The sequence below is a fragment of the Oryctolagus cuniculus genome, chromosome 3 (assembly GCF_964237555.1).
Source record: "Oryctolagus cuniculus chromosome 3, mOryCun1.1, whole genome shotgun sequence".
Taxonomy (NCBI): Eukaryota; Metazoa; Chordata; class Mammalia; order Lagomorpha; family Leporidae; genus Oryctolagus; species Oryctolagus cuniculus.
Window position 1 is genome coordinate 141014628 of NC_091434.1, and position 25554 is coordinate 141040181.

Genomic DNA, 25554 nt, shown 5'->3' on the forward strand with positions numbered 1-25554 from the left:
TGAAGTTGTCCAGATTGATCCATTTCATTGCAAATGACTGGATTTCATTTTTTACTGCTGTGCAGTATTCCATAGTGTACATATCCCATAATTTCCCTATCCATTCTTCTGTTGATGGGCATTTAGGTTGATTCCATTTCTTGGCTATTGTGAATTGAGCTGTAATAAACATGGAGTTGCAGATAGCTCTTTTTTTTACTGATTTCCCTTGGGTAAATTCCCAGGAGTGGGATGGCTGGGTCGTATGGTAGATCTGTCTTCAGATTTCTGAGGTATCTCCATACTGTTTTCCACAATAGCTTTATGAGTTTACATTCCCACTAACAGTGGGTTAGGGTGCCCTTTCCCCACATCCTCTCCAGCATCTGTTGTTAGATGATTTCTGTATGTGAGCCATTCTAACTAGGGTGAGGTGAACCCTCATTGTGGTTTTGATTTGCATATCCCTGATGGCTAGAGATCCTGAACATTTTTTCATTTGTCTTTTGGCCATTTGGATTTCCTCTTTTGAAAAATGTCTGTTTAAGTCCTTGGCCCATCTCTTAACTGGGTTGTTTGTTTTGTTGTTGTGGAGTTTCTTGATCTCTTTGTAGATTCTGGTTATTAATCCTTCATCAGTTGTATAATTTGAAAACAATTTCTCCCGTTCTGTTGGTTGCCTCTTCACTTTCCTGATTCTTTTGCTGTAAAGAAACTTCTCAATTTGAAGTAATCCCATTTGTTAATTTTTGCTTTGACTGCCTGTGCCAATGTCTTGCAGAGTTTCCCCAATGTTCTCAATTATTTTGATGGTGTTGGACACAGATTTAAATCTTTAATCCATGTTGAGTGGATTTTTGTGTAGGGTGTAAGGTAGGGGTCTGTCTTCATGCTTCTGCATGTGGAAATCCAGTTTTCCCAGCACCATTTGTTGAAGAGACTTCCCATGCCCCAGCAATTGGTTTTAGATCCTTGGTCAAATACAAATAGGTTGTCAATGTTTCGATTGATTTCTGGGGTTTCTATTCTGTTCCATTGGTCTATCCATCTATTTTTGTACCAATACCATGCTGTTTTGATTATAACTTCCCTGTAGTATATCCTGAAATCTGGTATTGTGATGCCTCCAGCTTTACTTTTGTTGTATAAGATTGCTTTAGCTATTTGAGGTCTTCTGTGCCTCCATATGAATTTCAGCATCATTTTTTCTAGACGTGAGAAGAATGTCTTTGGTATTTAGATTGGTATCACATTGAATCTGTAAATTGCTTTTGGGAGAATGGACATTTTGATGATATTGATTCTTCCAATCCATGAACGTGGAAGATTTTTCCATTTTTTTGTGTGTCTTCTATTTCTTTAAAGTTTTGTAAGTCTCATCATAGAGTTCTTTGACATCTTGAGTAAATTTATTCCAAGGTATTTGATTGTTTTTGTAGCTATTGTGAATGGGATTGATCTTAGAAGTTCTTTCTCAGCCATGGCATTGTCTGTGTATACACAGGCTGTTGATTTTTGTGTATTAACTTTATATCCTAATATTTTACCAAACTCTTTTATGAGTTCCAATAGTCTCTTAGTGAAGTCTTTTGGATTCCCTATATATAGAATCATGTCATCTGCAAATAAGGATAGTTTGACTTCCTCCTTCCCAATTTGTATCCCTTTGATTTCTTTTTCTTGCCTAATGGCTCTGGCTAAACTTTCAGGACTATATTGTATAGCAATGGTGAGAGTGGGCATCCCTGTCTGGTACTGGATCTCAGTGGGAATGCCTCTAACTTTTCCCTGTTCAGTATGGTGCTTGCCATAGTTTTGTCATAAATTGCCTTGATAGTGTTGTTAAGAGAAATGTTTTATAAGAAATGTTTTAGGTTGATACAGAAAGATCACCAGGATTATTTTTTAAAAGATTTTATTTATTTGAGAGGTAGAGTTAAGACAGAGATAATGAGACACAGAGAGAGAAGTCCCCAAATGGCTCCAATGGCCGGAGCTGAGCCAATCTGAAGCTGGGAGCCAGGAGCTTGTTCTGGGTCTTCCACATGGGTACAGGGGCCCAAGCATTTGGGCCATCTTCTACTGCTTTCCCAGGCCATAGCAGAGAGCTGGTTGGGAAGAAGAGCAACCAGAACATGAACAGGCACCCATATGAGATGCTGGCACTGCAGGCAGAAGCTTAGCCTGCCGCGCCATAGCACTGGCCCCACCAGGGTTTATCATTAAATCAAAAAGGCAATGTATAAAACAGCACTAAGGCATGATTTAATTAATGGGAATATATGTGTATTTTCATATCTGCTTGTGTGTATATAAAATATTTGAGAAGACATATAGGGAATGGGTACTATTGTTTCCCAGCCATGGAATGGAAGTAAGCCCTCACTTGAATTCTTTTTAAATGTGGATTTTTGAGCTATGTGAATATATTAGTGATTGAAAAAAAGCAATTAAAGAGCAGTCATGCTCCTCATTTTTTAAAAGATTTATTTATTTATTTGAAAGAGTTACACAGAGAAGGAGAGGCAGAGAGAGAGAGAGCTTCCATCTGCTGGTTCACTCCCCAGTTGGCTGCAGCAGCCAGAGCTGTGCTGATCCGAAGCCAAGAGCTTCTTCTGGATCTCCCGTGTGGGTGCAGGGACCCCAGGACTTGGCCTATCCTCTACTGCTTTCCCAGGCCATTGCAGAGAGCTGAATTGGAAGAGGAACAGCCGGAACTTGAACTGGCGCCCATCTGGGATGCCAGCACTGCAGGCAGTGGTTTACCTGCTATGCCACAGCACCAGCCCCTCATGCTCCTCATTTACAAATGAGCAGCCTGGAGCTAAGGGGAACTACACGCCTAGTAGTAATGCTAGTCACACAGAGCACTTACATGATCAACACTTCAGAAGCTTTTTCTAATTTACCTCTACAGGGCTATTATTTTTATGTCACAGTTACAGCTGCAGAATTTGAAGAGAACATAATTTATTACCGAACTCTGGGCCACATTTGGATGTAATAATTACTCTGGGACAGCAGGCCAAAGCCACGCCCTATGGTCTCAATACTTAGGGCAAATAACTTGCTGATGTTCCACCATAATGGCAGAGTGGGACCAGTGCTGTGGCATCATAGACTGAGCCTCTGCCTGTGGTGCCAGCATCCCATATGGGTGGCAGTTCAAGTCCCAGCTGCTCCTCTTCCAATCCAGCTCCCTGTTAATGTGCTGGGAAAGCAGTGGAGGATGGCCAGGTACTCGGGGCTCCTGCACCCATATGGGAGATTTGGAAGAAGTTCCTGTCTTCAGGCTGGCCCAACCCTGGCTGTTGTGAACATCTAGGGAGTGAACCAGCCAATGGAATACCTCTCTCTCTCTCTCTCTCTCTCTCTAACTCTGCCTTTCAAATAAATAAATATTTTTTAAAAAATAAAAGAGCAAAGTCTTGAACTGAGGTTAATGGCAATACAAATCTTTTGAAAGTTTTTTTTTTTTAATTATTTTCATGTTGTTTGAAAGGCAGAAGAAGAGAGAGACAAGCAGGCAGAGCTTCTATCCACTGGTTCTCTCCCCAAATGCCCACAACAGCCAGATCTGGGCCAGGTGGAACTCAGGAGCCTGGATTTCAATCCAGGTCTCCCACTTGGACGGCAGGGACCCAAGTACTTGAGCCATCACCCGTTGCCTCCTGGGGTGCACATTGGCAGGAAGCTGCATCAGAAGCAGAGTAGCTGGGACTCGAATCAGGCACTCCAACGTGGCATTGCAGGCATCCCAAGAAGTGGCTTAACCTCCGCCAGTGCCCACATCACTAGGCCTGGCCTCCAAGCCAATCCTTCTGATCCCCAGGCCTTGCATGTGGTATTGGTGATCTGGATCCTAATTTCAGAGCCCTTTGGCAGAGGACTGTTAGGGGTGGGATAACTATAAAAGAAGAAGGAAATGACATGCAGAGCCCTAGGCCAGCTGGTCCCAGAACCTTGGCCTCACTACTGAGATATACCTCTGTCGAGGAAATGTACGGAGGCCCCTGTGAGCTAGGCCACGGCTCGATCCCAGGCAGCAGCCCTGCCCTCGCACAGCTGCCAATCCACAGTCAAGATCAGCTTGCATCAACCTGAGGGCTCTCTGCTCTCCCTGAGTACTGGGCCACTATAATCAATCAGAGATTATTAAGAAGGGATAGCAGATCATATATCCTGGTTATGCTAAGGGTTCAGAAGTATAAAGAGGAACTTTTTCAAATTGTTTTCAAGTAAAGTTGTAAGTGGAAAAAATATTTTTGGATTTTAAATCATGAGATCTTTTCTGAGTGCTATGTACATTATAGAACAGTTTATGTCTTGCTCTGGGCAGAAAAAAATTCTTAATTGGTTTTTGTTAGTTGTTCATGCAAATACCTATAGAGAAGGTATATAAAAGAGTAGATTTCTCTGTCTCTCTAACTCTGCTTTTCAAATAAATAAACCTTAAAAAAAAAAAAAAAAGTAAACTTGGGAATGTGCTGCCATGCTTGGAACTAAAAGGTTCACATATGCTTTACCAGCTGAGTCAAGTCCCAGCTGCTCCACTTCGGATCCAACTCCCTGCTGATGCTTCTAGGAAGGCAGTGAAAGATGATCCAAGTACTTGGGCCCCTCCCCCCAAGTGGGAGACCTGGATGAAGCTTCTGACTCCTGACTTCTGTCTGGCTTAGCCCTGGTCGTTGCAAGCATCTGGGAGTGAACCAGTGGATGGAAGATCTCTCTGTCTCTATAATTCTGCCTCTTAAATAAATAAAATAGATCTTTAAATGAACATACACACACATTACCAGAGTTGCAAATGCCTACTGTGAGTGGATGGATGGATGGATGCCCTGATACTCATTAGTTTCTTTTTATTTATTTATTTGAGAGATAGAGTTACAGACAGTGAGAGGGAGAGACAGAGAGGTCTTCCTTCTGTTGGTTCACTCCCCAGATGGCCGCTACAGCTGGCGCGCTGTGCTGATCCGAAGCCAGGAGCAGGTGCCTCCTCTCAGTCTCCTACACAGTGCAGGGGCTCAAGGAGTTGGGCCATCTTCTACTGCTTTCCCAGGCCACAGCAGAGAGCTGGATTGGAAGAGGGGCAGCCAGGGCTAGAACCGGTGCCCACATGGGATGCTGGTGCTGCAGGCAGAGGATTAACTTACTGCACCACGGAGCCAGCCCCTGATGCTCATTACTTTCTAATACCTCCAAGCCACAGAGAAAAATGCTTGGTTTCAAACCTTGAAGAAAAGCATTGCTGTGCTATTACTGTCCTTAGTTTCAAGAAACTGAATCCATTTTACCAAGTTTCAGCACACAGAAAGTTCAATGGTGTTTTAAACAAATCTGCCAAATACTGTTCTCAAGAATGTGTCATTAGAACCTTTTTTTTTTTTTAAGAAGCAAAGAATTTGTTTTTATATTTATTTTTACATTTTATTTATTTTAAGAGGGGAAGAGGGCTGGTGCCGCGGCTCACCTGGCTAATCCTCCGCCTGCAGCACCGGCACCCCAGGTTCTAGTCCTGGTCGGGGCGCCGATTCTGTCCCGGTAGCTTTTCTTCCAGTCCAGCTCTCTGCTGTGGCCCAGGAGTGCAGTGGAGGATGGCCCAAGTGCTTGGGCCCTGCACCCTCATGGGAGACCAGGAGTAGCACCTGGCTCCTGGCTTCGGACCAGCGCGGTGCGCCGGCTGCAGTGGCCATTGAGGGGTGAACCAACGGCAACGGAAGACCTTTCTCTCTGTCTCTCTCACTATCCACTCTGCCTGTCAAAAATAAATAAATAAATAAATAAAAAAGAGGGGGAGAGACCTCCCTGCTCCTGTTCACTCTTCAAATGCCCACAACTGAGATTTTGCCACACTGAAGTCAGGGACCTCAATTTGGGCCTCCCATGTGGGTGGCAGGGGCCCTACCACTTGAGCTATTACCTGCTGCCCGCGCCACCCCCCCCCCACCCAGGGTTACATCAGAAGGAAGCTGGGATTGAGAGCGGAGCGGGGGCTTGAACCCAGGCCCTCCAATATAAGGTACAGGTGTCCCAAATAACATTTCAACTACGGTGCCAAACTGCTTCCCAAAAACAATAAAGAGGAGGAAGCATAGAAGCTGAGAGAATAGAATGCAGGAGCTAGAGGGAAACATTAGTCAAAGGCAGCGAAGTCTCAGTTATGCAAAATGAGTAAATCCTAGAGATCTGTGTAGTAGCATGCCTGTAGTCAACGGTTCTATGTTGTGTATTTATGAGGTAAGATCTTGGGATGTTCTATCACAAGATAATAAAGAGAGCAGGAGGAGGGCAGGTGCTATTGTATAGTAGTTTAAGCATTTTCCTGAGGCACCGGCATTCCAAATGGGCACCAGTTCAAGTCCCAGCTGCTCCACTTTTTACTCTTTGAATGGGAGCATTCAAAGAGTAAACCAGCTGATAGGAGATCTATGTCTGCCTTTCTCTTTCAAATAAATAAATGAAATAATAAATATCAAAAAAAGAAATAATAAATATCTATGTCTTTTCAATTTGATAAGTGCTTTGAATTGGAAGCAGGTTTGTGTTTTGAGAACATTTTTGTAGAAGTCGTTCACCCTCAAGTGAGTGTAGGCAAGTCCATTTTCTCACATATAAAGTGAGAGTTAAATTGCATGGTCTTCAAGATTAAGATCTAAAATATGAAAAAAAAAAAAAAAGATGTTCTAAACTGCGGTAAAATCCCTTGTTTTACGGCTGTGCAAACTGTGTCTTAAACCTCTAGGCCAATTTGCTGTTCTGTCAGTGTTTGAGGACCTACCAGAGGATTATTCCCTTTAGGCCATCTTTTTGTTTGTTTGTTTGTTTTAAACTTTTTGAAAGGCAGAGTTACAGAGATAGAGACAGAGAGAGAGATCCTGCATCCCCAAGTGGCTGCCACTAAGGCTGGGCCAAGCCAAAGCCAGGAACTTCTTCTGGGTCTCCCACATGGGTACAGGGGCCCAGGCGCTTGGGCCATCCTCCACTGCTTTCCCAGGTGCATTAGCAGGGACTCATACCGGCGCCTGTATAGGATGCCAGCAACACAGGTGGTGGCTTTACAAGTTCTGCCACAATGCTGGGCCCTTTAGGCCATCTTAGAAGTGACTTTTCTCATGGAAGGATTTTAATTATGTAATCATCGTTGATGCAAAACTCCCCCAAAACGGCAGCCTTTCACTGTGACATCATTTTCTTTCTTTGCCAGTTGACACATCCCTGGAGTGACAGACACCTGATTGTAGCCAGGATTCTAGCACCTCAAAAATACTTGTGAAACCCTTTTTCCATGTCTCTTCTTAACCCATAAAAGTTAGGGTTGTCAGGTTTAGCATAGAAAAATAGAAGATACTCAGAGGGAGACAAAGAAAAAATTTTTACTACAACACATGAAATCCACAATCATGTGTTGCCTATGTGACCTTCAAATTTAAGTAGACCACCTGTTCTTCTCCAGCAACCCTACAGGGGGTGTACACAGGATCACCAAGTCCATCTGATGTTCCGAGATCTCAATTTCTTTGAGACTTGCTCCTGATTTAAACCTTCAGTGAAATGGCTGTGACTTTGGAGCTGTGTTTGCTGGGAGTACAGTGCGTGTAGCCCTGTCCACTTGGACCCAGCTGCCTTTTGTTGTGTCAGTATGAGCTTAGTAAAAAGACTTTAATGGAGACACTCATGCTAAGTATTTCTCTCTCTTGTAACTTTTATTAAATATTTCAGGGACCCAGTAAGTGAAGATCGTAATGTAGTACACAATGTCTGTGCACCCCATGCAATGACCTTCTTTTTGTTTGTTTATGTGGGTGGGTATGGGCCTTCCTTTTGCCACCTCCTAAGGTAGTGGTTTTGAACTTTGACTACACAAGAGAATCCCTGAGAGCTTCTTTTTTTTTTTATTTTTTTTATTTTTTGACAGGCAGAGTGGACAGTGAGAGAGAGAGACAGAGAGAAAGGTCTTCCTTTGCCGTTGGTTCACCCTCCAATGGCCGCCGCGGCCGGCGCGCTGCGGCCGGCGCACCGCGCTGATCCGATGGCAGGAGCCAGGAGCCAGGTGCTTTTCCTGGTCTCCCATGGGGTGCAGGGCCCAAGCACCTGGGCCATCCTCCACTGCACTCCCTGGCCACAGCAGAGGGCTGGCCTGGAAGAGGGGCAACCGGGACAGAATCCGGCGCCCCGACCGGGACTAGAACCTGGTGTGCCGGCGCCGCTAGGCGGAGGATTAGCCTAGTGAGCCACGGTGCCGGCCAGAGAATCCCTGAGAGCTTCTTAAACTCTCAGTCCCTGCTGGCTTCCCAGACCAATTAACTCAATCTCTGGCAGTATCTGGCCCCAGCAATATTTAAAGCTACCCAGGGAACTCTTCTGTGCAGCCAGTGCTGAGAGCCAATGCCCCAAGAGAAAATGGCAAATCCAGAGATGCATTTTTACTGCTAAATCAGTTTCCTTACATTTGAAATTCCTCTTCAGAACTACTTTGTGTACTCTTCATTAAGCAGTAGAATTGTAGCATACCATATGGGATATGGGCATTTCTAGGGGAGGCTTCCAGCTATAGCATATTGATTATTTATTATTTTGTCTGACCTTACTGTATTATACCATATCTCATATTAGAAGATTTACTCTTCTTAGAAGTTATCTTATCTGGCTTTAATTGTGTCACTGATTTTCTAAATTCCTGAAAGCCTGTCATCATCATTTTAGATGCTCCTTTTTTATTTTCTCATGTCTTTTCCATATGTATTTCTCTGTCTCAGGACATAAACCACTGCTTCTCCACTTGCGCTGGTCTTTGGGATTGTCTTAGGATGCTTTTAAAACAGATACCTGGGTGCATGTCCTGGAGGCTGTGGTATGGGACCCAGGCCCAAGTGGGTTTGGGGGGCTTGTTTCTTTTTAATTTATTTGAGAGACAGACAGAACTCCCACCTACCAGGTCACTCTCAGAATGCCCACAGTGGCAGGGGCTGGGCCAGGAGGAAGCTAAGAGGCAGGAACACAGTCCAGGTCTCTGAACTCCTGGAGCAACCCAGGTGTTCTGAAGTGTTCAAGTGTCTTAACTGCTAGGCTAAACACCCACCCCTCTGATGGTGTTTTTAGTACCTGGGGAGGTTCTGGGTTTAGGTAGAGATGAAAGCCAGTCTCTTTATATATGTCTAGTACCTACCTGGCAGATCATCTTAATGTCCTGGGGGATTTTTTAAACCTGCATAGAAGGAACTGTGAGGATCTAGGAGAATACATAAGGGGGGTGATAAGTGCCTTTTGCATGAATGTGTATAAATGAGGGATTACTGATGTTGGGAATAGCCAAATTATTTTTAATTTACTTATTTATTTGAAAGGCAGAACAATAGAGAGAGAGAGGAAAATACAAAAAGAGAGAAAGAGAGGTCAATCTTCCATCTACGAGTTGATTCCCCAAATGGCCTCAGTGGTGAGGGCTGGGCCAGGCTGAAATCAGGAGTCTGGAGCTCCATCCTGGTCTTCCATATGGGCAGCAGGAGCCTGAGCACTTGAACCATCTTCAGCTGCTTTCTCGGGTGCATTAGCAGGGAGCTGCATTGGAAGCAAAACAGTCAGAACTTGAACCTGCACTCAGATGTGATGCCAGCATCACAGGCAGCAGCTTAACCTGTGTCACGGTGCTGGCCCCTAGCCAAGCAACCTCTGAGAATGAAAATTAAGATGGGTGTTTGATGCAGCACTGAAGTTGCTGCTTAGATTCCTGCACCCCAGATTGGAGGGCCTGGTTTACGTCCTGGCTCTTCCAATCCAGCTATCTGCTAATGCACACTCTTGGAGATAGCTTTAATGGCACAGAATACTTGGGTCACTTCCTGGGTGGAGCTCCTGGCTCCTGGTTTGGGCTTGGCCCAGTCCTAGGCATCACAGACATGTGAGGCATGAACCAACCAATGGAAGGTGTTTCTTTCTCCCTCTTTATCTCCCTCCTGAATGTCTCTTTTCATCTCTGTCTGCCTTTCAAATAAAATGAAAATTTTTTTAATTAAAAAAATCAGAATGTCTAACTACATAGTTGGATGCAGGGACATTTGCTGCCCACACCAAGTGAATGTCCATTGTCCATCCAGGCACCACTCTGGAAATTCCTAATCCATTAGGAATCCATTCAGAATCACTCCCTGGCACCAGTAGCCGATGCTTTCCCCAGACCGTGGCGCTAACTGGCAAGGGTTGGTCCCCTCTGTCTCGTAGATGGACACCATTGCTTCACAGTGGTCATCATAATTCATCCTGTTGACTGCTGAGCAAATTCATGTGGATAACAGTAAAATCAAAGTGAGTTTTTGCAACAGGAGAAAAATCAGAGCTGCATTCTCATTAGAGCTCCCTCATGAGGGTCTTTCTATCTCTGAGGGGCCGTAAGAAGGAGGACATGACCTTCCTGGCAGAAGACAGAAGATCAAGGAGGAGAAGTCCAGAAAAAAATAATTTTTTGAAAATTTAGGCAGACTTCTGTAATATGAAATATCAGAGAAGAAGTGTGGTGTACATTATCAACAGTCATGATCTAGCCAAATGATATGGGATGCCGGTGCCGCAGGCAGAGGATTAACCAAGTGAGCCACAGCGCTGGCCCCTGCCCAGTTTTTTTAACAGATTAAATCATTGCAGTTGTAGTTAGTTGAAGCTGTGACTAACCCTTGGCGGTCTTTTCTCCTTCTCTCCAGAGGTAACAACATCTTGGTCTTAGTGTTTATTATTATTATCAATGCTCTGATACTTTTATGAGGTGTCTATGTATCTAAAACAATGTATACAACTGCTTTGTAAGTTTTTAAACTCTTGTTTGGTTAATTGCATTCTGTAAGTATTCCCCTATGCCTTACATTTTTTAATTGACTTTAAGATTCTATTTATCTGAGAGGCAGAGAGAGACAGAGCTCTTGTCTGCTGGTTCATTGCCCACAGACCCACAACAGCCAGGGTCAGAGCCAGTAGCCAGGAACTATGTAGGTGGCAGGAACCGTTCCATCCACTTGAGCCATCACCTGCTGCCTCCCGGGGTCTACACTGGCAGGAAGCTGGAATCAGGAGAGGCAGCTGTCCATGCCAGGCACTCTGGGATGTGGGCATCTTAACCACCAAGCCAAATACCTGTTCCCTGTATTTTTCTTTAAAATCAAGCTTTGGAGACTTATTGATGACACCTACAGATTTAGTTTGTTTTTTAAATACTATATAGTGTTCAGTTTATTAAAATGCTAAAATGTGTTTTATTGTATATGTGTAGACACTTGAGGTGTTTTTCAAAAATTTTACAATCATATAGCTACTGTGAACATTCCTGTATACACTTTCATCTGCGTAGACATGTTGAACTTTTCTTTCACTTATATAAGTGGTATTCACTATGTAGCATGAAAAAGAATTACCAACAGTTTTTACAGTGTATCTCCTTGCAACATCATCAGCTTTAGAACAATATGATAGAGTACAGAGTTGCACTAATGTTTTTAACTATAGCCTTCTGCAAATGTCACCAGGGACGTCCCTCACGGAGTCATACGAGCCTCGGTTCTGAACCATAGGATGATTTAAGAAGTCATCAGGGGCTGGCGCTGTGGCGCAGTGGGTTAAAGCCCTGGCCTGAAGCGCCGGCATCCCGTATGGGTGCTGGTTCTAGTCCCGGCTGCTCCACTTCCAATCTAGCTCTCTGCTATGGCCTGGGAAAGCAGTAAAAGATGGCCCAAGTCCTTGGGCCCCTGCACCCGCGTGGGAGACCCAGAAGAAGTTCCTGGCTCCTGGCTTTGTATTTACCTCTCTCTGTGTAACTCTGTCTTTCAAATACATAAAATAAATCTTAAAAAAAAAATACAAATGCTATTTAATAAAAAAAAGGAAGTCATCAACCATAAATTCAGAGTCAGAAAAGGAGACTAATAAACCATCAGGAAACTTGAGGTCCCAATTGAGGATTGATCCTAGCCTCGTTTCTGTTCTCTTCTTAGAGAGCTAGTTGGAGTTGGCCTGCTTTGCAGTTCCGCTTACCTGGAACCAGAGGCCCTGGCTGCAGTGTTCAGCCCCTCAGCTTGCGAGATTTTATGAAAAGCAAACCCTATTACTCACTTAGCGCCCTGGGAAGGAAGAAGTCACGTTTACTCTTTTTCTCGATCCTGGTTTCGTTTCAGTTCTCTGTGCTTACTGTTTAGAGGACAGGGTGGAAGGTGCCCTGGGGTGACTAAAGAAGTCCTCAGGAGAACTCGGGGCACCACAAGGAAGAGCGGCCAGGGGGCGGTTGGCAGGAAGACTTTGGCATCTAAAACAGAGTTTTCTCTCCTCGCTTAGTGACGCTCCGCAATGCTTGTCTCCTGCCGCTGATGACTGATGTCAGAGGACGATGGATCATGCGGAAGACAGTGAGGCCCTGGCGGCCGCCCAGAGGTACTGCGTGGAAAGGCCCATCTTCAGCCATCCCGTCCTCCAGGAAAGGCTGCACAAGAAGGACAAGGTTGCGGACTCCATCGGGGATAAGCTGAAGCAGGCATTCACGTATGTCGGCCCCCAGCCTGCCTCCTTTCCCATACTGTGCGGTGATGCCATGAGCCAGGTGGGAGGCGGAGATCTGTTAGGTGATGTGGAGACGAAACGAACGGGCAGCATCTGCAATTTGCAAAGCCGTCCGCAGCCGTTCAGCCAGGGTTAGATACGGGGTTGAACGTAGGTATGTATCTGACCATGTATGTTGGATTCCTACTGTGCCTTACATCTGCGTAAAGCAGGAGTGGGGGATTTTTTTTTTTTTCTTAACAAGGGCTATTTGGGTATTGACAGCATCATTCACAGGCTCCTACAACATTAGCAACTTAAAAAACAGCCTGCCATAGATGTGTTGGATTTCAAGTCCTGTCTGGTTGCCTTAGCAGGTCTACACCAGATGATTTTGCAGGCCTTGTTTGACCCACAGGCCAGATGTTCTCCACCCCCTAGTAAAGGTTTACACAAGCAACCCCCTTTCTGTTTCCCTTTCAAGTACCCACGTCTTCGCTCGGCCTCCCAGTGATGCTGCAGCCACTGTGTCTCTGGTTTGCACTCTGGACTCCCACCCCATGGAGTAGCATCCAGAATCACCAATTGTGAACTTGTCCTTGTTGCTCGTCTTAGTGTGTTTTCTGTTGCTGCTAACACAAGACGGGGCACATTCTAAGTCCAAGAGGCTCTCTGTTCGGTCCGTGGTTGTGGTGGCCCAAGGGATGAGACCCTCTTGCAGGGCCTCCCAAGGTGAGACAGGGGCACACACAGGTGTCTGTGGTCTCTCTCTCTCTCCAGTGTCAGTCATGGGTGCTGCACCTGCTGACCTCACCTGTACCTGCCCACCTTCAAACCCACTTACTGCCTCTCAGCAGGAACCAAACCCCAGCGGAGTTTCAGAGGGGATAAGCTGATTGCAGACTTTAGCATCGTCACTGCTGGGTCTGAGGAAGGGAGGGAGAATGCGTGGGTGTGACGTGCAGAGACATTCCCCATTTACACCTTTCTCTCTGTCTTTGTCCTTCTAGATGTACTCCCAAGAAAATAAGGAATATCATTTATATGTTCCTACCCATAACTAAGTGGTTACCAGCGTACAAATTCAAGGAGTACGTGTTGGGTGACTTGGTCTCGGGCATAAGTACGGGGGTGCTGCAGCTTCCTCAAGGTTAGTGGAACACTTGCCACTGTCTCCTCACACAGTCACTTGACCTTGTTTCCGTTTATTCTATCATCATTGCAGGTGCAGTGGATTTTTGCTTTGTTTTGTTTAAGATACTAAGGTGTAGCTTCTTTTTAAAAAAAAAATAGATTTATCTATTTGAAAGAGTTACAGAGAGAGGTAGAGACAGAGAGAGAGGTCTTCCATCTCCTGGCCACAATGGCCGGAGCTGCACCGATCTGAAGCCAGGAGCTTCCTCCAGGTCTCCCATGTGGGTGCAGGAGCCCAAGGACTTGGGCTGTCTTCCACTGCTATCCCAGGCCATAGCAGAGAGCTGGATTGGAAGATGCCGGCACTTCAGGCCAGGGCGTTATCTTGCTGTGTCGGCCCCAGGTGTAGCTTCTTTTTTACGTGCTATTTATTTTACTTGAAGAGCACAGAAAGAGATCTTCAATCAGTTGGTTCGCTCCCCAAATACCCACAACAGTCAGGGCTGGGTCAGGCTGAAGCCAAGAGCTTGGAACTCCATTCAGGTCTCCCACGTGGAAGGCGATGATCTAAATGCTTGAACCATCACCTGCTCTTACCTGTGGTATGCCTGAACAGGACACTAGATTGAAGGTAGAGCCTAGACTCGAGCCCAGGGACTTGACTATGGGAATCAGTACCTGCTATGCCTAACATCCACCCAAAAACCCATAGATTCTTATCACACCATTCTATTAACCATCACCTGCATAAAGGAATGCTTTAGAAATGTTTACCTTATAAAAAGCCCCAGGGAGATTGACATATGGCACAACAGGTAAGTTGTTACTTGGGCCACCTGCATCCCATATTGGAGTGCTTGGTTCAAGCCGCAGCCGCCCTACTTTCAATCCAGCTTCCTGCTGATGCACGCCCTGGGAGGCACCAGATGGTGGCTCAAGTCTTTGGGTCCCTGCCATCCACATGGAAGACCTGGGTTTAGTTCTTTGCTAGGGCTTCAGCCTGACCCACCTCTAATTATTTGGGAAATTTAAAGAGTAAACCAGCGAAGAAAAAAACAATTCTTCTGCCCCTCCCTTCTCCCCCTTCCTCTCCCTCTCCCTCCCCCCACCTCTCTCTGCCATTGAGATGAAATGAGAATAAATAAATAATCTCAAGCAAAAATCCCTAGGGATATTAATAGTGAAAAATGATGGTGCTGTTTTGTGGATCAGTACACTGGTTGTGTATTATCTTGCCTCTTATCAGGTCATTCAGACAGTCAACAGTTTGTGGTGGTTCTTAAGTTCTTGACTTAAGAAGATTTATTTATTTGAAAGAGTTACAAAGAGACAAGAGATCTTCCATTTGCTGGTTTACTCCCAATGTGGCCACAACAGCCAGGGCTGAGCCCGGCTGAAGCCAGGAGCTTAATCCGGGTCTGCCACATAGGTGGCGGGGTCACAAACGCTTGGACCATCTTCCACTTCCTTTCTCCCAGGCACATTAGCAGGGAGCTGGGTCAGAAGTGGAGCGACTAGGACTTAAACCAGCACCCATACGGGATGCCAGTGTCATGAGCAGCTTTACCTGCTGTGCAACAGTGCCGGCCCCGGGTTCTTGACCTCTAATTCCATATTTTAACGACAAGGGACCATGATGAACCAAATTTCTTTACAACTCTGTGGTTTTATAGGTAATGTAAGGGCTCAAATACTCATTAATTTATTCATGGAGACAGTATGTGATTATTAAGCTCCTGCCTGGCCTCCTGCCACTAACTGACCATTCAAAGAATACGATGTGCGGTAAACAGAGGCCCATTTAGGTCTCTGTTGTTTGCTTGTTTGTTTTTTAAGGATTTCTTCTGTATAATTGTTTCAAATAAATAAAAACCCAAGAGATCTTCCATCCACTGATTCACTCCCCAAATGGCTCCAATACCCAGGACTGGACCAAGCTGAAGCAGGAGTCTGGAAGTCTGTCCACATCTCCCATGTGGATGCAGGGGCCCAAGCACTTGGGCCATCTTCCACTGCTTTCTCAGGTGCAATAGCAGGGAGCTGGATCAGAAGTAGAACAGCCAGGTCTCAAACCAGCACCCATATGGGATGACAGTGTCACAGGCAGTAGCTTTACCCTCTGTGCCACAACACCATCCCTGTAGTCAAACATCCAAAAGTAAAGCCTAGGGGCTGGTGTTGTGGCACCATGATTTAATCTGCCTGGCTGCATCTCCGGCAACCCAAGCAGGCACTGGTTCGAGACCCGACTGCTCCACTTCAGATCTAGCTCTGAATGAGCTCGCTGTCTGTATCACTCTCACTCTCTCACTCTCCTTCCCTTTCTCCCTCTCCCCATTCCCATCCATCTCTCTCTCTGACTCTGCCTTTCAATAAATAAAAGTTTTATCAAACTGGTATTTTTTGGCCCCTCATTAATCAAGGACAGAAAAAATGAAAGAACAGACACAGTGAAGCAGAGGAAAACCAATGGCAAGCAACTGGGCAAGTGACTGGTGAATCAGAGCAGAGGAAGCTGAGACTTGGGAGCCTTCGTCCAGAGCCCTGGGGGACTGGAGGCTCCTGGTGTTGTCAAAGCTGGGAGCCAGGCAGAAGCTGACAGCAAGGGCCTTGTTGGAAGTCTCATCTGATAAGGCACGCGTGGACGCTCAGGTTGTCAGCCATATGCCGTGTGATCGGGTACTGGGGCTGTGAGGAGGAATCGGTGAAAGTCTGCATGCTGGGCTGTGCGCCTTCAAAGACTGTTCCCTCTCCCTGCTCAGCTTCCAGTGCCTGCAGAAAGACTTAGAGCCCAGGCAGCTGGTGAACTCCCCCAGAGAAAAGACCTGGAGTGACAGCTGGAAGTCCCCCAGGAAGGATGCTGGCTGGACACCCAGCAAGGCCCATCAGAAAACGACGTGGGCTGTGCACTTGAAGCTTCAAGAAAGAAACCAAGGGCCAGCACTGTGCTACAGTAGGTTAAGCATCCATCTACGGCACTGGCATCCATATAGACACCAGTTTGAGTCCCAGCTACTCCACTTCTGATCCAGCTCTTTGCTAATGCACCTGGGAAAGCAGCAGAAGATGACTCAAATGCTTGGGTCCCTGCACCTGCATGGAGACCCAGAAGAAGCTCCAGGCTCCTGGCTTCAGACTGGCCCAACTCTGGCTATTGTGGCCATTTAGGGAGTGAACCAGTGGATGGATGATCTCTTTCTCTCTCTCTCTCTCTCCCTCTGTCTGTAACTCTGCCTCTCAAGTAAGTAAGTAAGAAAGAAAGAAAGAAAGAAAGAAAGAAAGAAACCAAACCACACAGGAAAAAAAGGAACTCATCAGGAATGGAAGTAACAGAGAATGATGGCATTGTCACACAGCATGCATCCCATCTCAGAGTGCCTGGGGTCAAGTCCTGGCTTGGCCTCCTATCCAGCTTCTTGCTAAAGCAGACTCTCGGGGGTGGTGAATGTTGGCCCCAAAGCTTGGGCCCCTGCCACTCATGAGGGAGACCCAGACGGAGTTCCTGGCTTCTGGTTGTGGCCCTGATCAGTCCCAGCTCTTGCAGGCATTTGGGGAGTGAATAGGTGGATAGAAGCTCCCCCCTGTCTCTTCTCCCCTCTCCTCCCAAATAAAATTAAAATAAACTTAAAAAAGGAAAAAAGGTAGAGCTAGCATTGTGGTACAGCAGATTAAGCCTCTGCCTGTAATGGCAGCATCCCCTATGTGTCCTGGATGCTCTACTTCCCATCCAGCTCCCTGCTGATGCACCTGGGAAAGGAATGGAAGAAGGCCCGAGTGCTTGGGCCCCTGCACCCACACGGGAGACCCAGATAAAGCTCTTGGCTTCTGGCTTTTGTATGTTTCAGCCCTTGTTGTTGTGGCCATTTGGGGAGTGAATAGCGGATAGAAGAGACAACTATCTCTCTCTCTTTCCTCTCCCTCCCTAACTCTGCCTTTCAAATTAAGAGAAAAAAAAAAAAGTAAGGAGCATTCAAAGAATAATAGCCCATAAAAATTGTAACTATGACAGCTACAATCAGATATTTGGTTGGAGGATTGGAAGATAAAGGAGAACTCTGCTGGAAGAGAGAAACATAAATCCATAAATAAGAAGAGAACAAATGAGAATATCAGAGGCTCAGCCCTGGTGCTCTGGCCTGTTTCCTGTAGGACTTCCAGAAAGAAAGAAAGCAGGGAAACAGAAAGGAGGAAGCCACTAAAGAATAATTCCTGTCATTGAAATGCCCAGATTTTCAGACCAAAGAAAGTCATTAAGTACCCAGCAGAATATATGAAGGAGAACTCAGAAACAATGCACGCTATAGTGAGAGAATACCAGGGGTAAAGGAAAGTTCCCAAGCTTTCTAGAAAGAAAACAACGCATCTAATTACAAAATAACTGATGTGGTACTGAAATGATGGGTGTAATAGAAAGTTAACAGCTTATGTCTAAAGTTGATAAAAATGAGAAACAGCACTATCCTCGTGTTACTAGGAACTGGGTTTCCCAGCACCGCACCAGGTACGTATTGTAGGATGTTTAGTAGCATCCTGGCCTCGACGCCAAGTGCAGGGCCACCTCCCGCCCCCACCGTGATCAGCAGCAGTGTCCATCCCAGATGTCAGAAAATGGAGATAGAGGGCAGAGCAACCACCAAAGAAGGGAGCAGCACCTGGAGGGAGGGCAGGAGGCAGAAGAGTGCCTGCGTGTTTCTTTGCTAGAAACAAAAAAATTTTAAAGGCATTAGAGTGAACATATGAAACAGGGATATTTTCCCAACTTCTCTTTGGCTAGAGGTGTTTTCTTCCCAGCCTAACAGCACATTAAGAGTGTTTCCTGGCTGTCCTGAGTCCCCACGGTGGAGAACAAAGGGCATTTGTGCCTGCACGTCCAGACCATCTCTGCACAACTGTGAGTCAGTGACACCAGTGCTCTCTCTGGAACGCATCACTCCAACGGCGTATGAGGGCCGTCTGGGATGAGAACTCCTAATCCCCGCAGGAAAAGTCTCTGACTGCCCTTAAACAGTAACATCTGTTAAAAACAACTCTGAAGTGAACCTGCCCCTGCGTGCTTACAGCAGCCTTACTCGTAATGGTCAAACCTTGAAAGCAAACAAGACATGCTTCAGGTGAATGGATAAATAAGCTGTGATACACCCAGACAAAAGAAAATTAATGCTAAAAAGACAGGAGGGGCTGACATTGTGGTGCAGTGGGTTTAGCTGCTGCCAGCCATGCCAGCATCCCGCCACCCCGCCACCCCACTTCCAGTCCAACCCCCTGCCTAATGCACCTGAGAAAACAGCAGAAGATGGCTCAAGGGCTTGGGTCCCTGCCACCCACGTGGGAGACCCAGATGGAGTCCCTGGCTTTGGCCTGGCCCAGCCCTGGCCACTGTGGCCATCTGGGGATTGAACCAGTAGGTAGATCTCTTTCTCTATCTGCCTCTCCTGCTCTGTCATTCTGACTTTCAAATAAAATTTAATTTAAAAAATAAAAAGAAACAAGGAAATGTAAATGCATCTCAGTAAGTGAAAGAAGCTAGTGTGAAAAGGCTGCAGACTATATGATTCCAACCATTCAACTTTCTGGAAAAGGCAAAGCTATGGAGACAGTAAAAAAAAAAATGGATGGTTATGGGCCAGCGCCGTAGCTCACTGGGTTGGTCCTCCACCTGTAGCGCCGGCATCCCATATGGGCACTGGGTTCTATTCCTGGTTGTTCCTCTACCAGTCCAGCTCTCTGCTGTGGCCCAGGAGGGCAGTGGAGGATGGCCCAAGTGCTTGGGCACCTGCCACCCACATGGGAGGCAAGGAGGAAGCACCTGGCTCCTGGCTTCGGATCGGCAAAGCGCCGGCCGTAGCAGCCACTTGGGGGGTGAACCAACAGAAGGAAGACCTCTCTCTCTGTCTCTCTCTCTCACTGTCTAACTCTGCCTGTCAAATAAATAAAAAAATAAAAATAATAATCATAAAAGATGGATGGTTGCCCAGGTTTGCAGGGAGGAAGGGATGAGCAGCCAGAGCACAGAGGACGTTTAGGACAGTGAATCTCCTCTCTGGTGCTGGAATGGAGTCTCCCTGTCCCTGTGTAATTATGTGGAAATTCCACCATCAACAGTGAAATCTTTCAACCTACAGAACATGCACCACCAAGAGTGGACCCTGTTGCAAACTCTGGACCTTGAGTGATGATGTAGCAAACAGACCACCGTGGTTGGGGGTACTGATGGATGGGGGAAGCCATGTGAGCATAGGGGTAGTATAGGCAGGAGATCTCTGTGCCTCCGCTCAATTTGCTGTGAACCTACAAATGCTCTAAAAAAAAATAACATCCATTAAAAGATGGAAGTCTGTCGGTCAAGGATGAGAAGAACTACCCGTGACAGCATAATGAAGAGATAGTCCTCCCCAGAGTGGAACCAAACTGCCTAAATGTCCTCAGGTGCAAATGCCAGGCTTTCCCATTAGGTGAGTGGGCACCCTGCAAGGTAACCAGGCTTGGCTCCCATCAAAAGTGCCTGCCCGAGAATTCTGCCTACAGGTTGAGCATATAGCAGTGGCAAGAAAATGGAAGACTACCTTCTAATAAAGAGGCAGAGAGAGGAATCCATGAGTGAGGTGGAGGCGCTGCTATGTAGGGCAAGGAATGCTGCAATAGGATGTCCAGATCACAACCACACCCATTCACTAAGACTTTTAGGCTCTTACCTAATTTGTGAGAGAATAAAGCAAGAAAATATTCCACCCACTGGCCCAGAGCAGCTGGCCGAGAAAACCCTCTCAGCCTGGACTTTGCCCACAGATGCAGGAGCCATGCAGGACAGCCGTGGAAGAGCAAGAAGCTCGGACACATTGGTCTAAATCTAAACGGGCTCCACGTGGCCATCCGAGTTAGAGAACCGAGAAGAAGAAAACGTGGACCCCCCCACCCCGGCCCTGTTTTCTAATGATCTTCCCGTATCTGTGCTTTTGAATCCCGCAGGCTTGGCGTTCGCGATGCTGGCAGCTGTGCCTCCCGTGTTTGGCCTGTACTCTTCGTTTTATCCTGTGATCATGTATTGCTTTCTGGGAACCTCCAGGCACATCTCCATAGGTAAAAGTTTACATACTTGATATTTTAGCACCTTTCCTTTTGGACCTCCAAGCTTTGCAATGTGAGAAGTAGCATGGTTGTTACAGGAACGTCTGCTTGATGATAACTTTTGATACTACGTACACAGTACTTTTTTTAAAAAACTCCTGAGATTTCAAGAACTAGTAGCTTTCTTAATCATCTTAAGATAATAAAGACCATGTTCTTGTGAGAAAGAGCAATTATTGAAATCCATGACATTAGATAAATGCTTTATTTCTTAATGCAAGTTGCTTGAATCTGATTTTTCTATCTGTTAATTTTAAGAGTAGTACTTTAGGTTCCTATTGCTATGTGGTTACTTCATCTTATTTTAGGCAAACACACACACACACACACACACACACACGGTGGTTCAGATATCCATTCTTGGGTAACAGGTGCCCCCACACTTTGACAGCTCACAGAATGATCATTGTGTATTCTCTCACAGTTCCTGTGAGTCATGTTTCTTAAGGAAGGGCTGTCTGGGCAGCCCTCCTCCCTCCCTGCCTCCCTCCTATCCTCCCTGCCTCCCACCTCACCTTCCCTTCCCTTCCCCTTCCCCCTCTCTCCTCCCTTCTTTCCAGGTAATCCCAGGACTCCTGCATAGGGTCTAGGTGAAGCTTTCCTACATACAGTGGCTCCTGGGGCTTTCCCTTGGCCTCCAGCACAAGTACTGCTGCTCTTAGGGGGAAGCCGCACCAGCCTCTATTATTGCAAGTCCCACAGGGTCATTTCTGGTTGCCAGCGGATCTCAAACCCACGAGATTCTAGGAGAGAAGAATTAGACTCCACCTCTTGATAGGGAATTGACTAGGTTATAGATAAGTGTGTAGGACGAAGAGTATTGCTGTGGTCAGTTTTGGAAAAAGATCTTCAAAAAGTTTATGGGAAACGCTTGGTGTGAAAAAAAAATGCATAGATTTTAAGTATATTTTGTACCAAAAATAAAATGTGTTAATACCATTTTCCACGTACTTTTTGAAGTCCATTCATGCAGTCTGTGCACACAAGGTTGCTCGCACCCCAAGAGCAGGACGCCGAAGGAGGGCAGTGCAGCCTTTGGTCCACCTCACCTGTGTCTCCGGTGGACTGGCAGCAGCCACGTCAGACATACCCTGGAGCAGGGTTTCCTTGCACCCTGCAGCAGGGCTCACGTGCGCCTTGTTATTTCAGGTCCTTTTGCCGTCATTAGCCTGATGATAGGTGGTGTGGCTGTTCGACTGGTACCCGATGACATAGTTATCCCAGGAGGAGTAAACGCAACCAACGGAACAGAAGCCAGGGACGCCTTGAGAGTGAAAGTCGCCATGTCGGTGACCTTGCTTTCGGGAATCATTCAGGTAGGACTCAAAGATGGTGATGGGTTCTCATTTGTTCATTTGGTAAATAGCCACTGGGCACTTGTGGTCGGTGTTACCGCACCAGGGCAGAGTCCGCCCGCAGAACTCCAGGGCTCCAGCTCATAGCACACAGGAGCGCTCCTCCAATGCCATGCCTTGTTACTACAAGGAGTGCTGGCAAGCTGCACTTAGGGCGGGCCCAAACACAAGAGGAGCTGGAAGCAGTGGGATAGGGTAGGGCTGGGGAGAGGCCAGCCCTTATCAGCTGTAAGGAGCAGCCAGCAGTCCTGCGCTCCGTGACGGTGTGTGCCCCTGGCTCTGTGGCACAGGGAAGGCAGGGCCCTGGCCAGTGCCCTGTAGGGCTCCAGGCTACTCCCGGCTTTCCACTGCGTCCTGTCCAACCTGTGGTTTACGTGTAAGCCACTAACTGCAGGCACAAGTGTCTAGTGGCAGGAGGTAGTCCAGAAAGAAGTTTGGAATGTTTTTTTTCTTGGTTGCATCTTCCTGATCTATCATGTGATTTATTTGTTTCTTTGTCATTTAAAAAAAAAAAAAAAACAGTTCTGCCTAGGTGTCTGTCGGTTCGGCTTCGTGGCCATCTACCTCACGGAGCCCCTGGTGCGCGGCTTTACCACCGCGGCGGCCGTGCACGTCTTCACCTCCATGTTAAAATACCTCTTTGGAGTTAAAACCAAGCGGTACAGTGGGATCTTTTCGGTGGTGTATGTAAGTAAGCAGCTTCCTGACTCACTGCTCGTTTCTTCTTCACTCTCCGCCTTTCTCCTGAGTGTCTAGTTCCCCGGCGAGCCTGAGGTTCCCTTTTCCCAAGAATTTCCAGCACAGGGAGAACGGTCAGGGGTTCTAAGGCTTTCTGAGAGGCACGCTGTCATGGGCATCAGTATCTCCATCTCTGTTCCCAGTTCTTGTCCCCGCAGAGGTGAGAATTCAGAGGCATGAATATGGTGCACGAGGGAGCGCAGAACGTATTTGAGAGTGAGCGAGCGAGTATACACTCAGGTGAGAGTGTGGGCAGCCCCACACGGAGGGAGACCCGTCCCGAGTGGGCCACTGAGTTGCCTATGAGGAGGGAGCATTGGAGGAGGCCAGAAACCAAAAAAGCAAAAAGGGCGTTTCCACATGTAATAGGCACTTTTATGGGGTAGGGGGTGGCGTCTGGGCAAGGTTTAGCGTGTGTCTGAGGGTTTCTGGGAGTTTCATGGTGCCTCCACCTGGAACTTTGCTTCCCATGTGGCCATCATGGCATCTCCTCCTTCCTGGTCCCAGATGAGACACAGGTGCATCCTGGGAACGTGGGCATGCTGGATTGGTAGGTAGGGGGTAGAGTTAGTGCAGGGCTGGCAGGGCTCGTGAGAAAACTCTTACAGCTCAACTATTCCTACCTAATCTTCCTGCCTAGTTCCCACATGGAACTAGGATCACAAGAAGGATCACACCCCAGAGTCCTGCTTTATCAATGCATGGCTCTACCTACTGCACAAGGAAGCTGTTGTCAGACTTTTATTTAATGACTGCACCATCACTGGCAAAGACATCGACCAAGTTCCATTTGTTTTAGAAACTAACAAAGATTGTGTCTCTCAAAAACAGTCAAGAAGGCATAAAAATAAGTAAGGCTATGAAAAATTTCACTAACACAGTTAACCAGTTCAATGTAAGGAAACATATATAGACTGTGCCCAACTCAGAGAAAATAGAAATCATTGGCAAGCACATAGCAAACTATGGTAATAGCTGATGGTATTGACGCCGGTCACAAATTCTAAGAACTCAGTATTTTTTCACAGAGTACAGTAATCAGTAACCAATTGTATCAGTAACTAAACGTATTTATATGCACGTGTATATCAACAACTAAATAGAGCTTTAAAAACCCCATACATCCTATGACACTGATTAAAAATTCCAAGAATTCACTATTTTTTCAGAGTGTGATAAAACTCAGAATCAGTAACTACATATAACTTTAAAGCCCCCTACAGTTAGAAACCAAAAAACACATTCCTATACAGAGGGAATTCAGGAGTAGTGAGCATCAACTGACAAGGGAAGTGTTGCCCTTCGCAACGTCAGAGGTGTCGCTGAAGCCATCCCTGGAGAGAGAAGCCTAGAGCCAGTGCGCTCGAGTGCCTCACACTGTGCTGGGCTCTGAGCTACAGCAGCGAGCCGGGCAGAGGGAGCCCTCGCCCTTTGGAGCTGACAGCCCAGGGAGGAGACAGCTGGTCAGCCATGAACCGTTAGGTGTGTGGTCAGTGACGAGCAGCGTGAAGGGCTACGAAGGAAAGATCTAGGCTGCTGCAGGGACGCCTTTAGAAGAGAGGTCCAGGAAAGTCTCTGAGGAGGTGTATTTCCACAGTCAGTGCTCTGTTACGATGTAGTCAGACTGTAGGCATATTCCCTAAATACCGAAATTCGCAGTTTCCCCTGATGGCTAGCAGCATCCTTCTTACTCTGGGACCTCCCAAAATGCCTTGTCACAAAGGAAAGACGATGCACAAACACACCTGGAAGCTGTAGGCAGGTGGGAAAGGGTGTGTGGCCTGGGCTCGGCCAGGAGTTTACTTCACTGGCATCAGATGAGAGCTGGCTGTCTCCGGGGCACTCAGTAACCCTAGGAGATCATTAGGTGGCCTTCCCCTCCAACTCTCCTGGGCTCCTTCCAGACACGGCCACTCTCTGGACTTCAAAGCCTGATTTCTCTTTCACCTGCTAACAACAATCCCCTCGCTCTTGGAGCTCCTACAAGCCCTTCTATGCTAGGAGCCTTTTGCTCCTATGGACTCGTAATTCTTTCCTAACGCACGGGACTCAGGTTCATGGTTACGTTTCTACATGTGATAATACCACATGGAGATGTCAGCATGTCGAAAAAATACCACAAGTTTGTTGGATAAGAACTGCAGCTACCGAGTTGCATGAGGGGGGTTAAAGATGCCTCCAGGTTGGAGGAAGCTGCTGGGAGTGCGACGGCAGCCTGAGAAGCCGGCACGAGCAGGGTCCTGCCTGCTGGCCGGCCGCGCTACTGCACTAGTGGGACTCTGTGCTCCAGAGCTGCTCCTGATGTAAACACCCAGTGTTCACTGTGTTGCAGAGTACAGTTGCTGTGTTGCAGAATATTAAAAACCTCAACGTGTGTTCCCTAGGCGTCGGGCTCATGGTTTTTGGTTTGCTGTTGGGTGGCAAGGAGTTTAATGAGAGATTTAAAGAGAAATTGCCGGCACCCATTCCTTTAGAGTTCTTTGCGGTAAGTCAACTCAAGGCTGTCACCTGTTTGGCTTCTGGGATTGCGCCCACGTTTTTATATGAAGGGTTGCGAAGTGGGTGCTAGCAGAGCAGGGAGGTAGAGCGTCTTTTGTTCTGTTGGTTCTGCCAAAAGAAGATTAGACTTTGTCAAAGGGAGCTTTTACCAACTCACAAAAAAGCTAGAAGCTTTAAAACATAGACAAAGATGTTTGACCCCTAAGTG

General features: G+C 46.7%; 1 protein-coding gene across 2 annotated transcripts in view; it reads left to right on the forward strand.

The window, feature by feature from the left end:
• The window catches only part of SLC26A5 (solute carrier family 26 member 5), a 62645-nt gene that overhangs the window by 12491 nt on the left and 24600 nt on the right, over nt 1-25554 (forward strand). Inside the window, exons 2-7 of one of the 2 annotated variants that reach the window (XM_051848011.2) lie at nt 12295-12498; nt 13506-13645; nt 20596-20706; nt 21904-22070; nt 22632-22796; nt 25180-25332. In XM_051848011.2, coding sequence (XP_051703971.1) covers nt 12347-12498; nt 13506-13645; nt 20596-20706; nt 21904-22070; nt 22632-22796; nt 25180-25332 — 888 coding nt within the window. In that variant the 5' untranslated portion in view covers nt 12295-12346. 2 annotated transcript variants of the gene reach the window in all.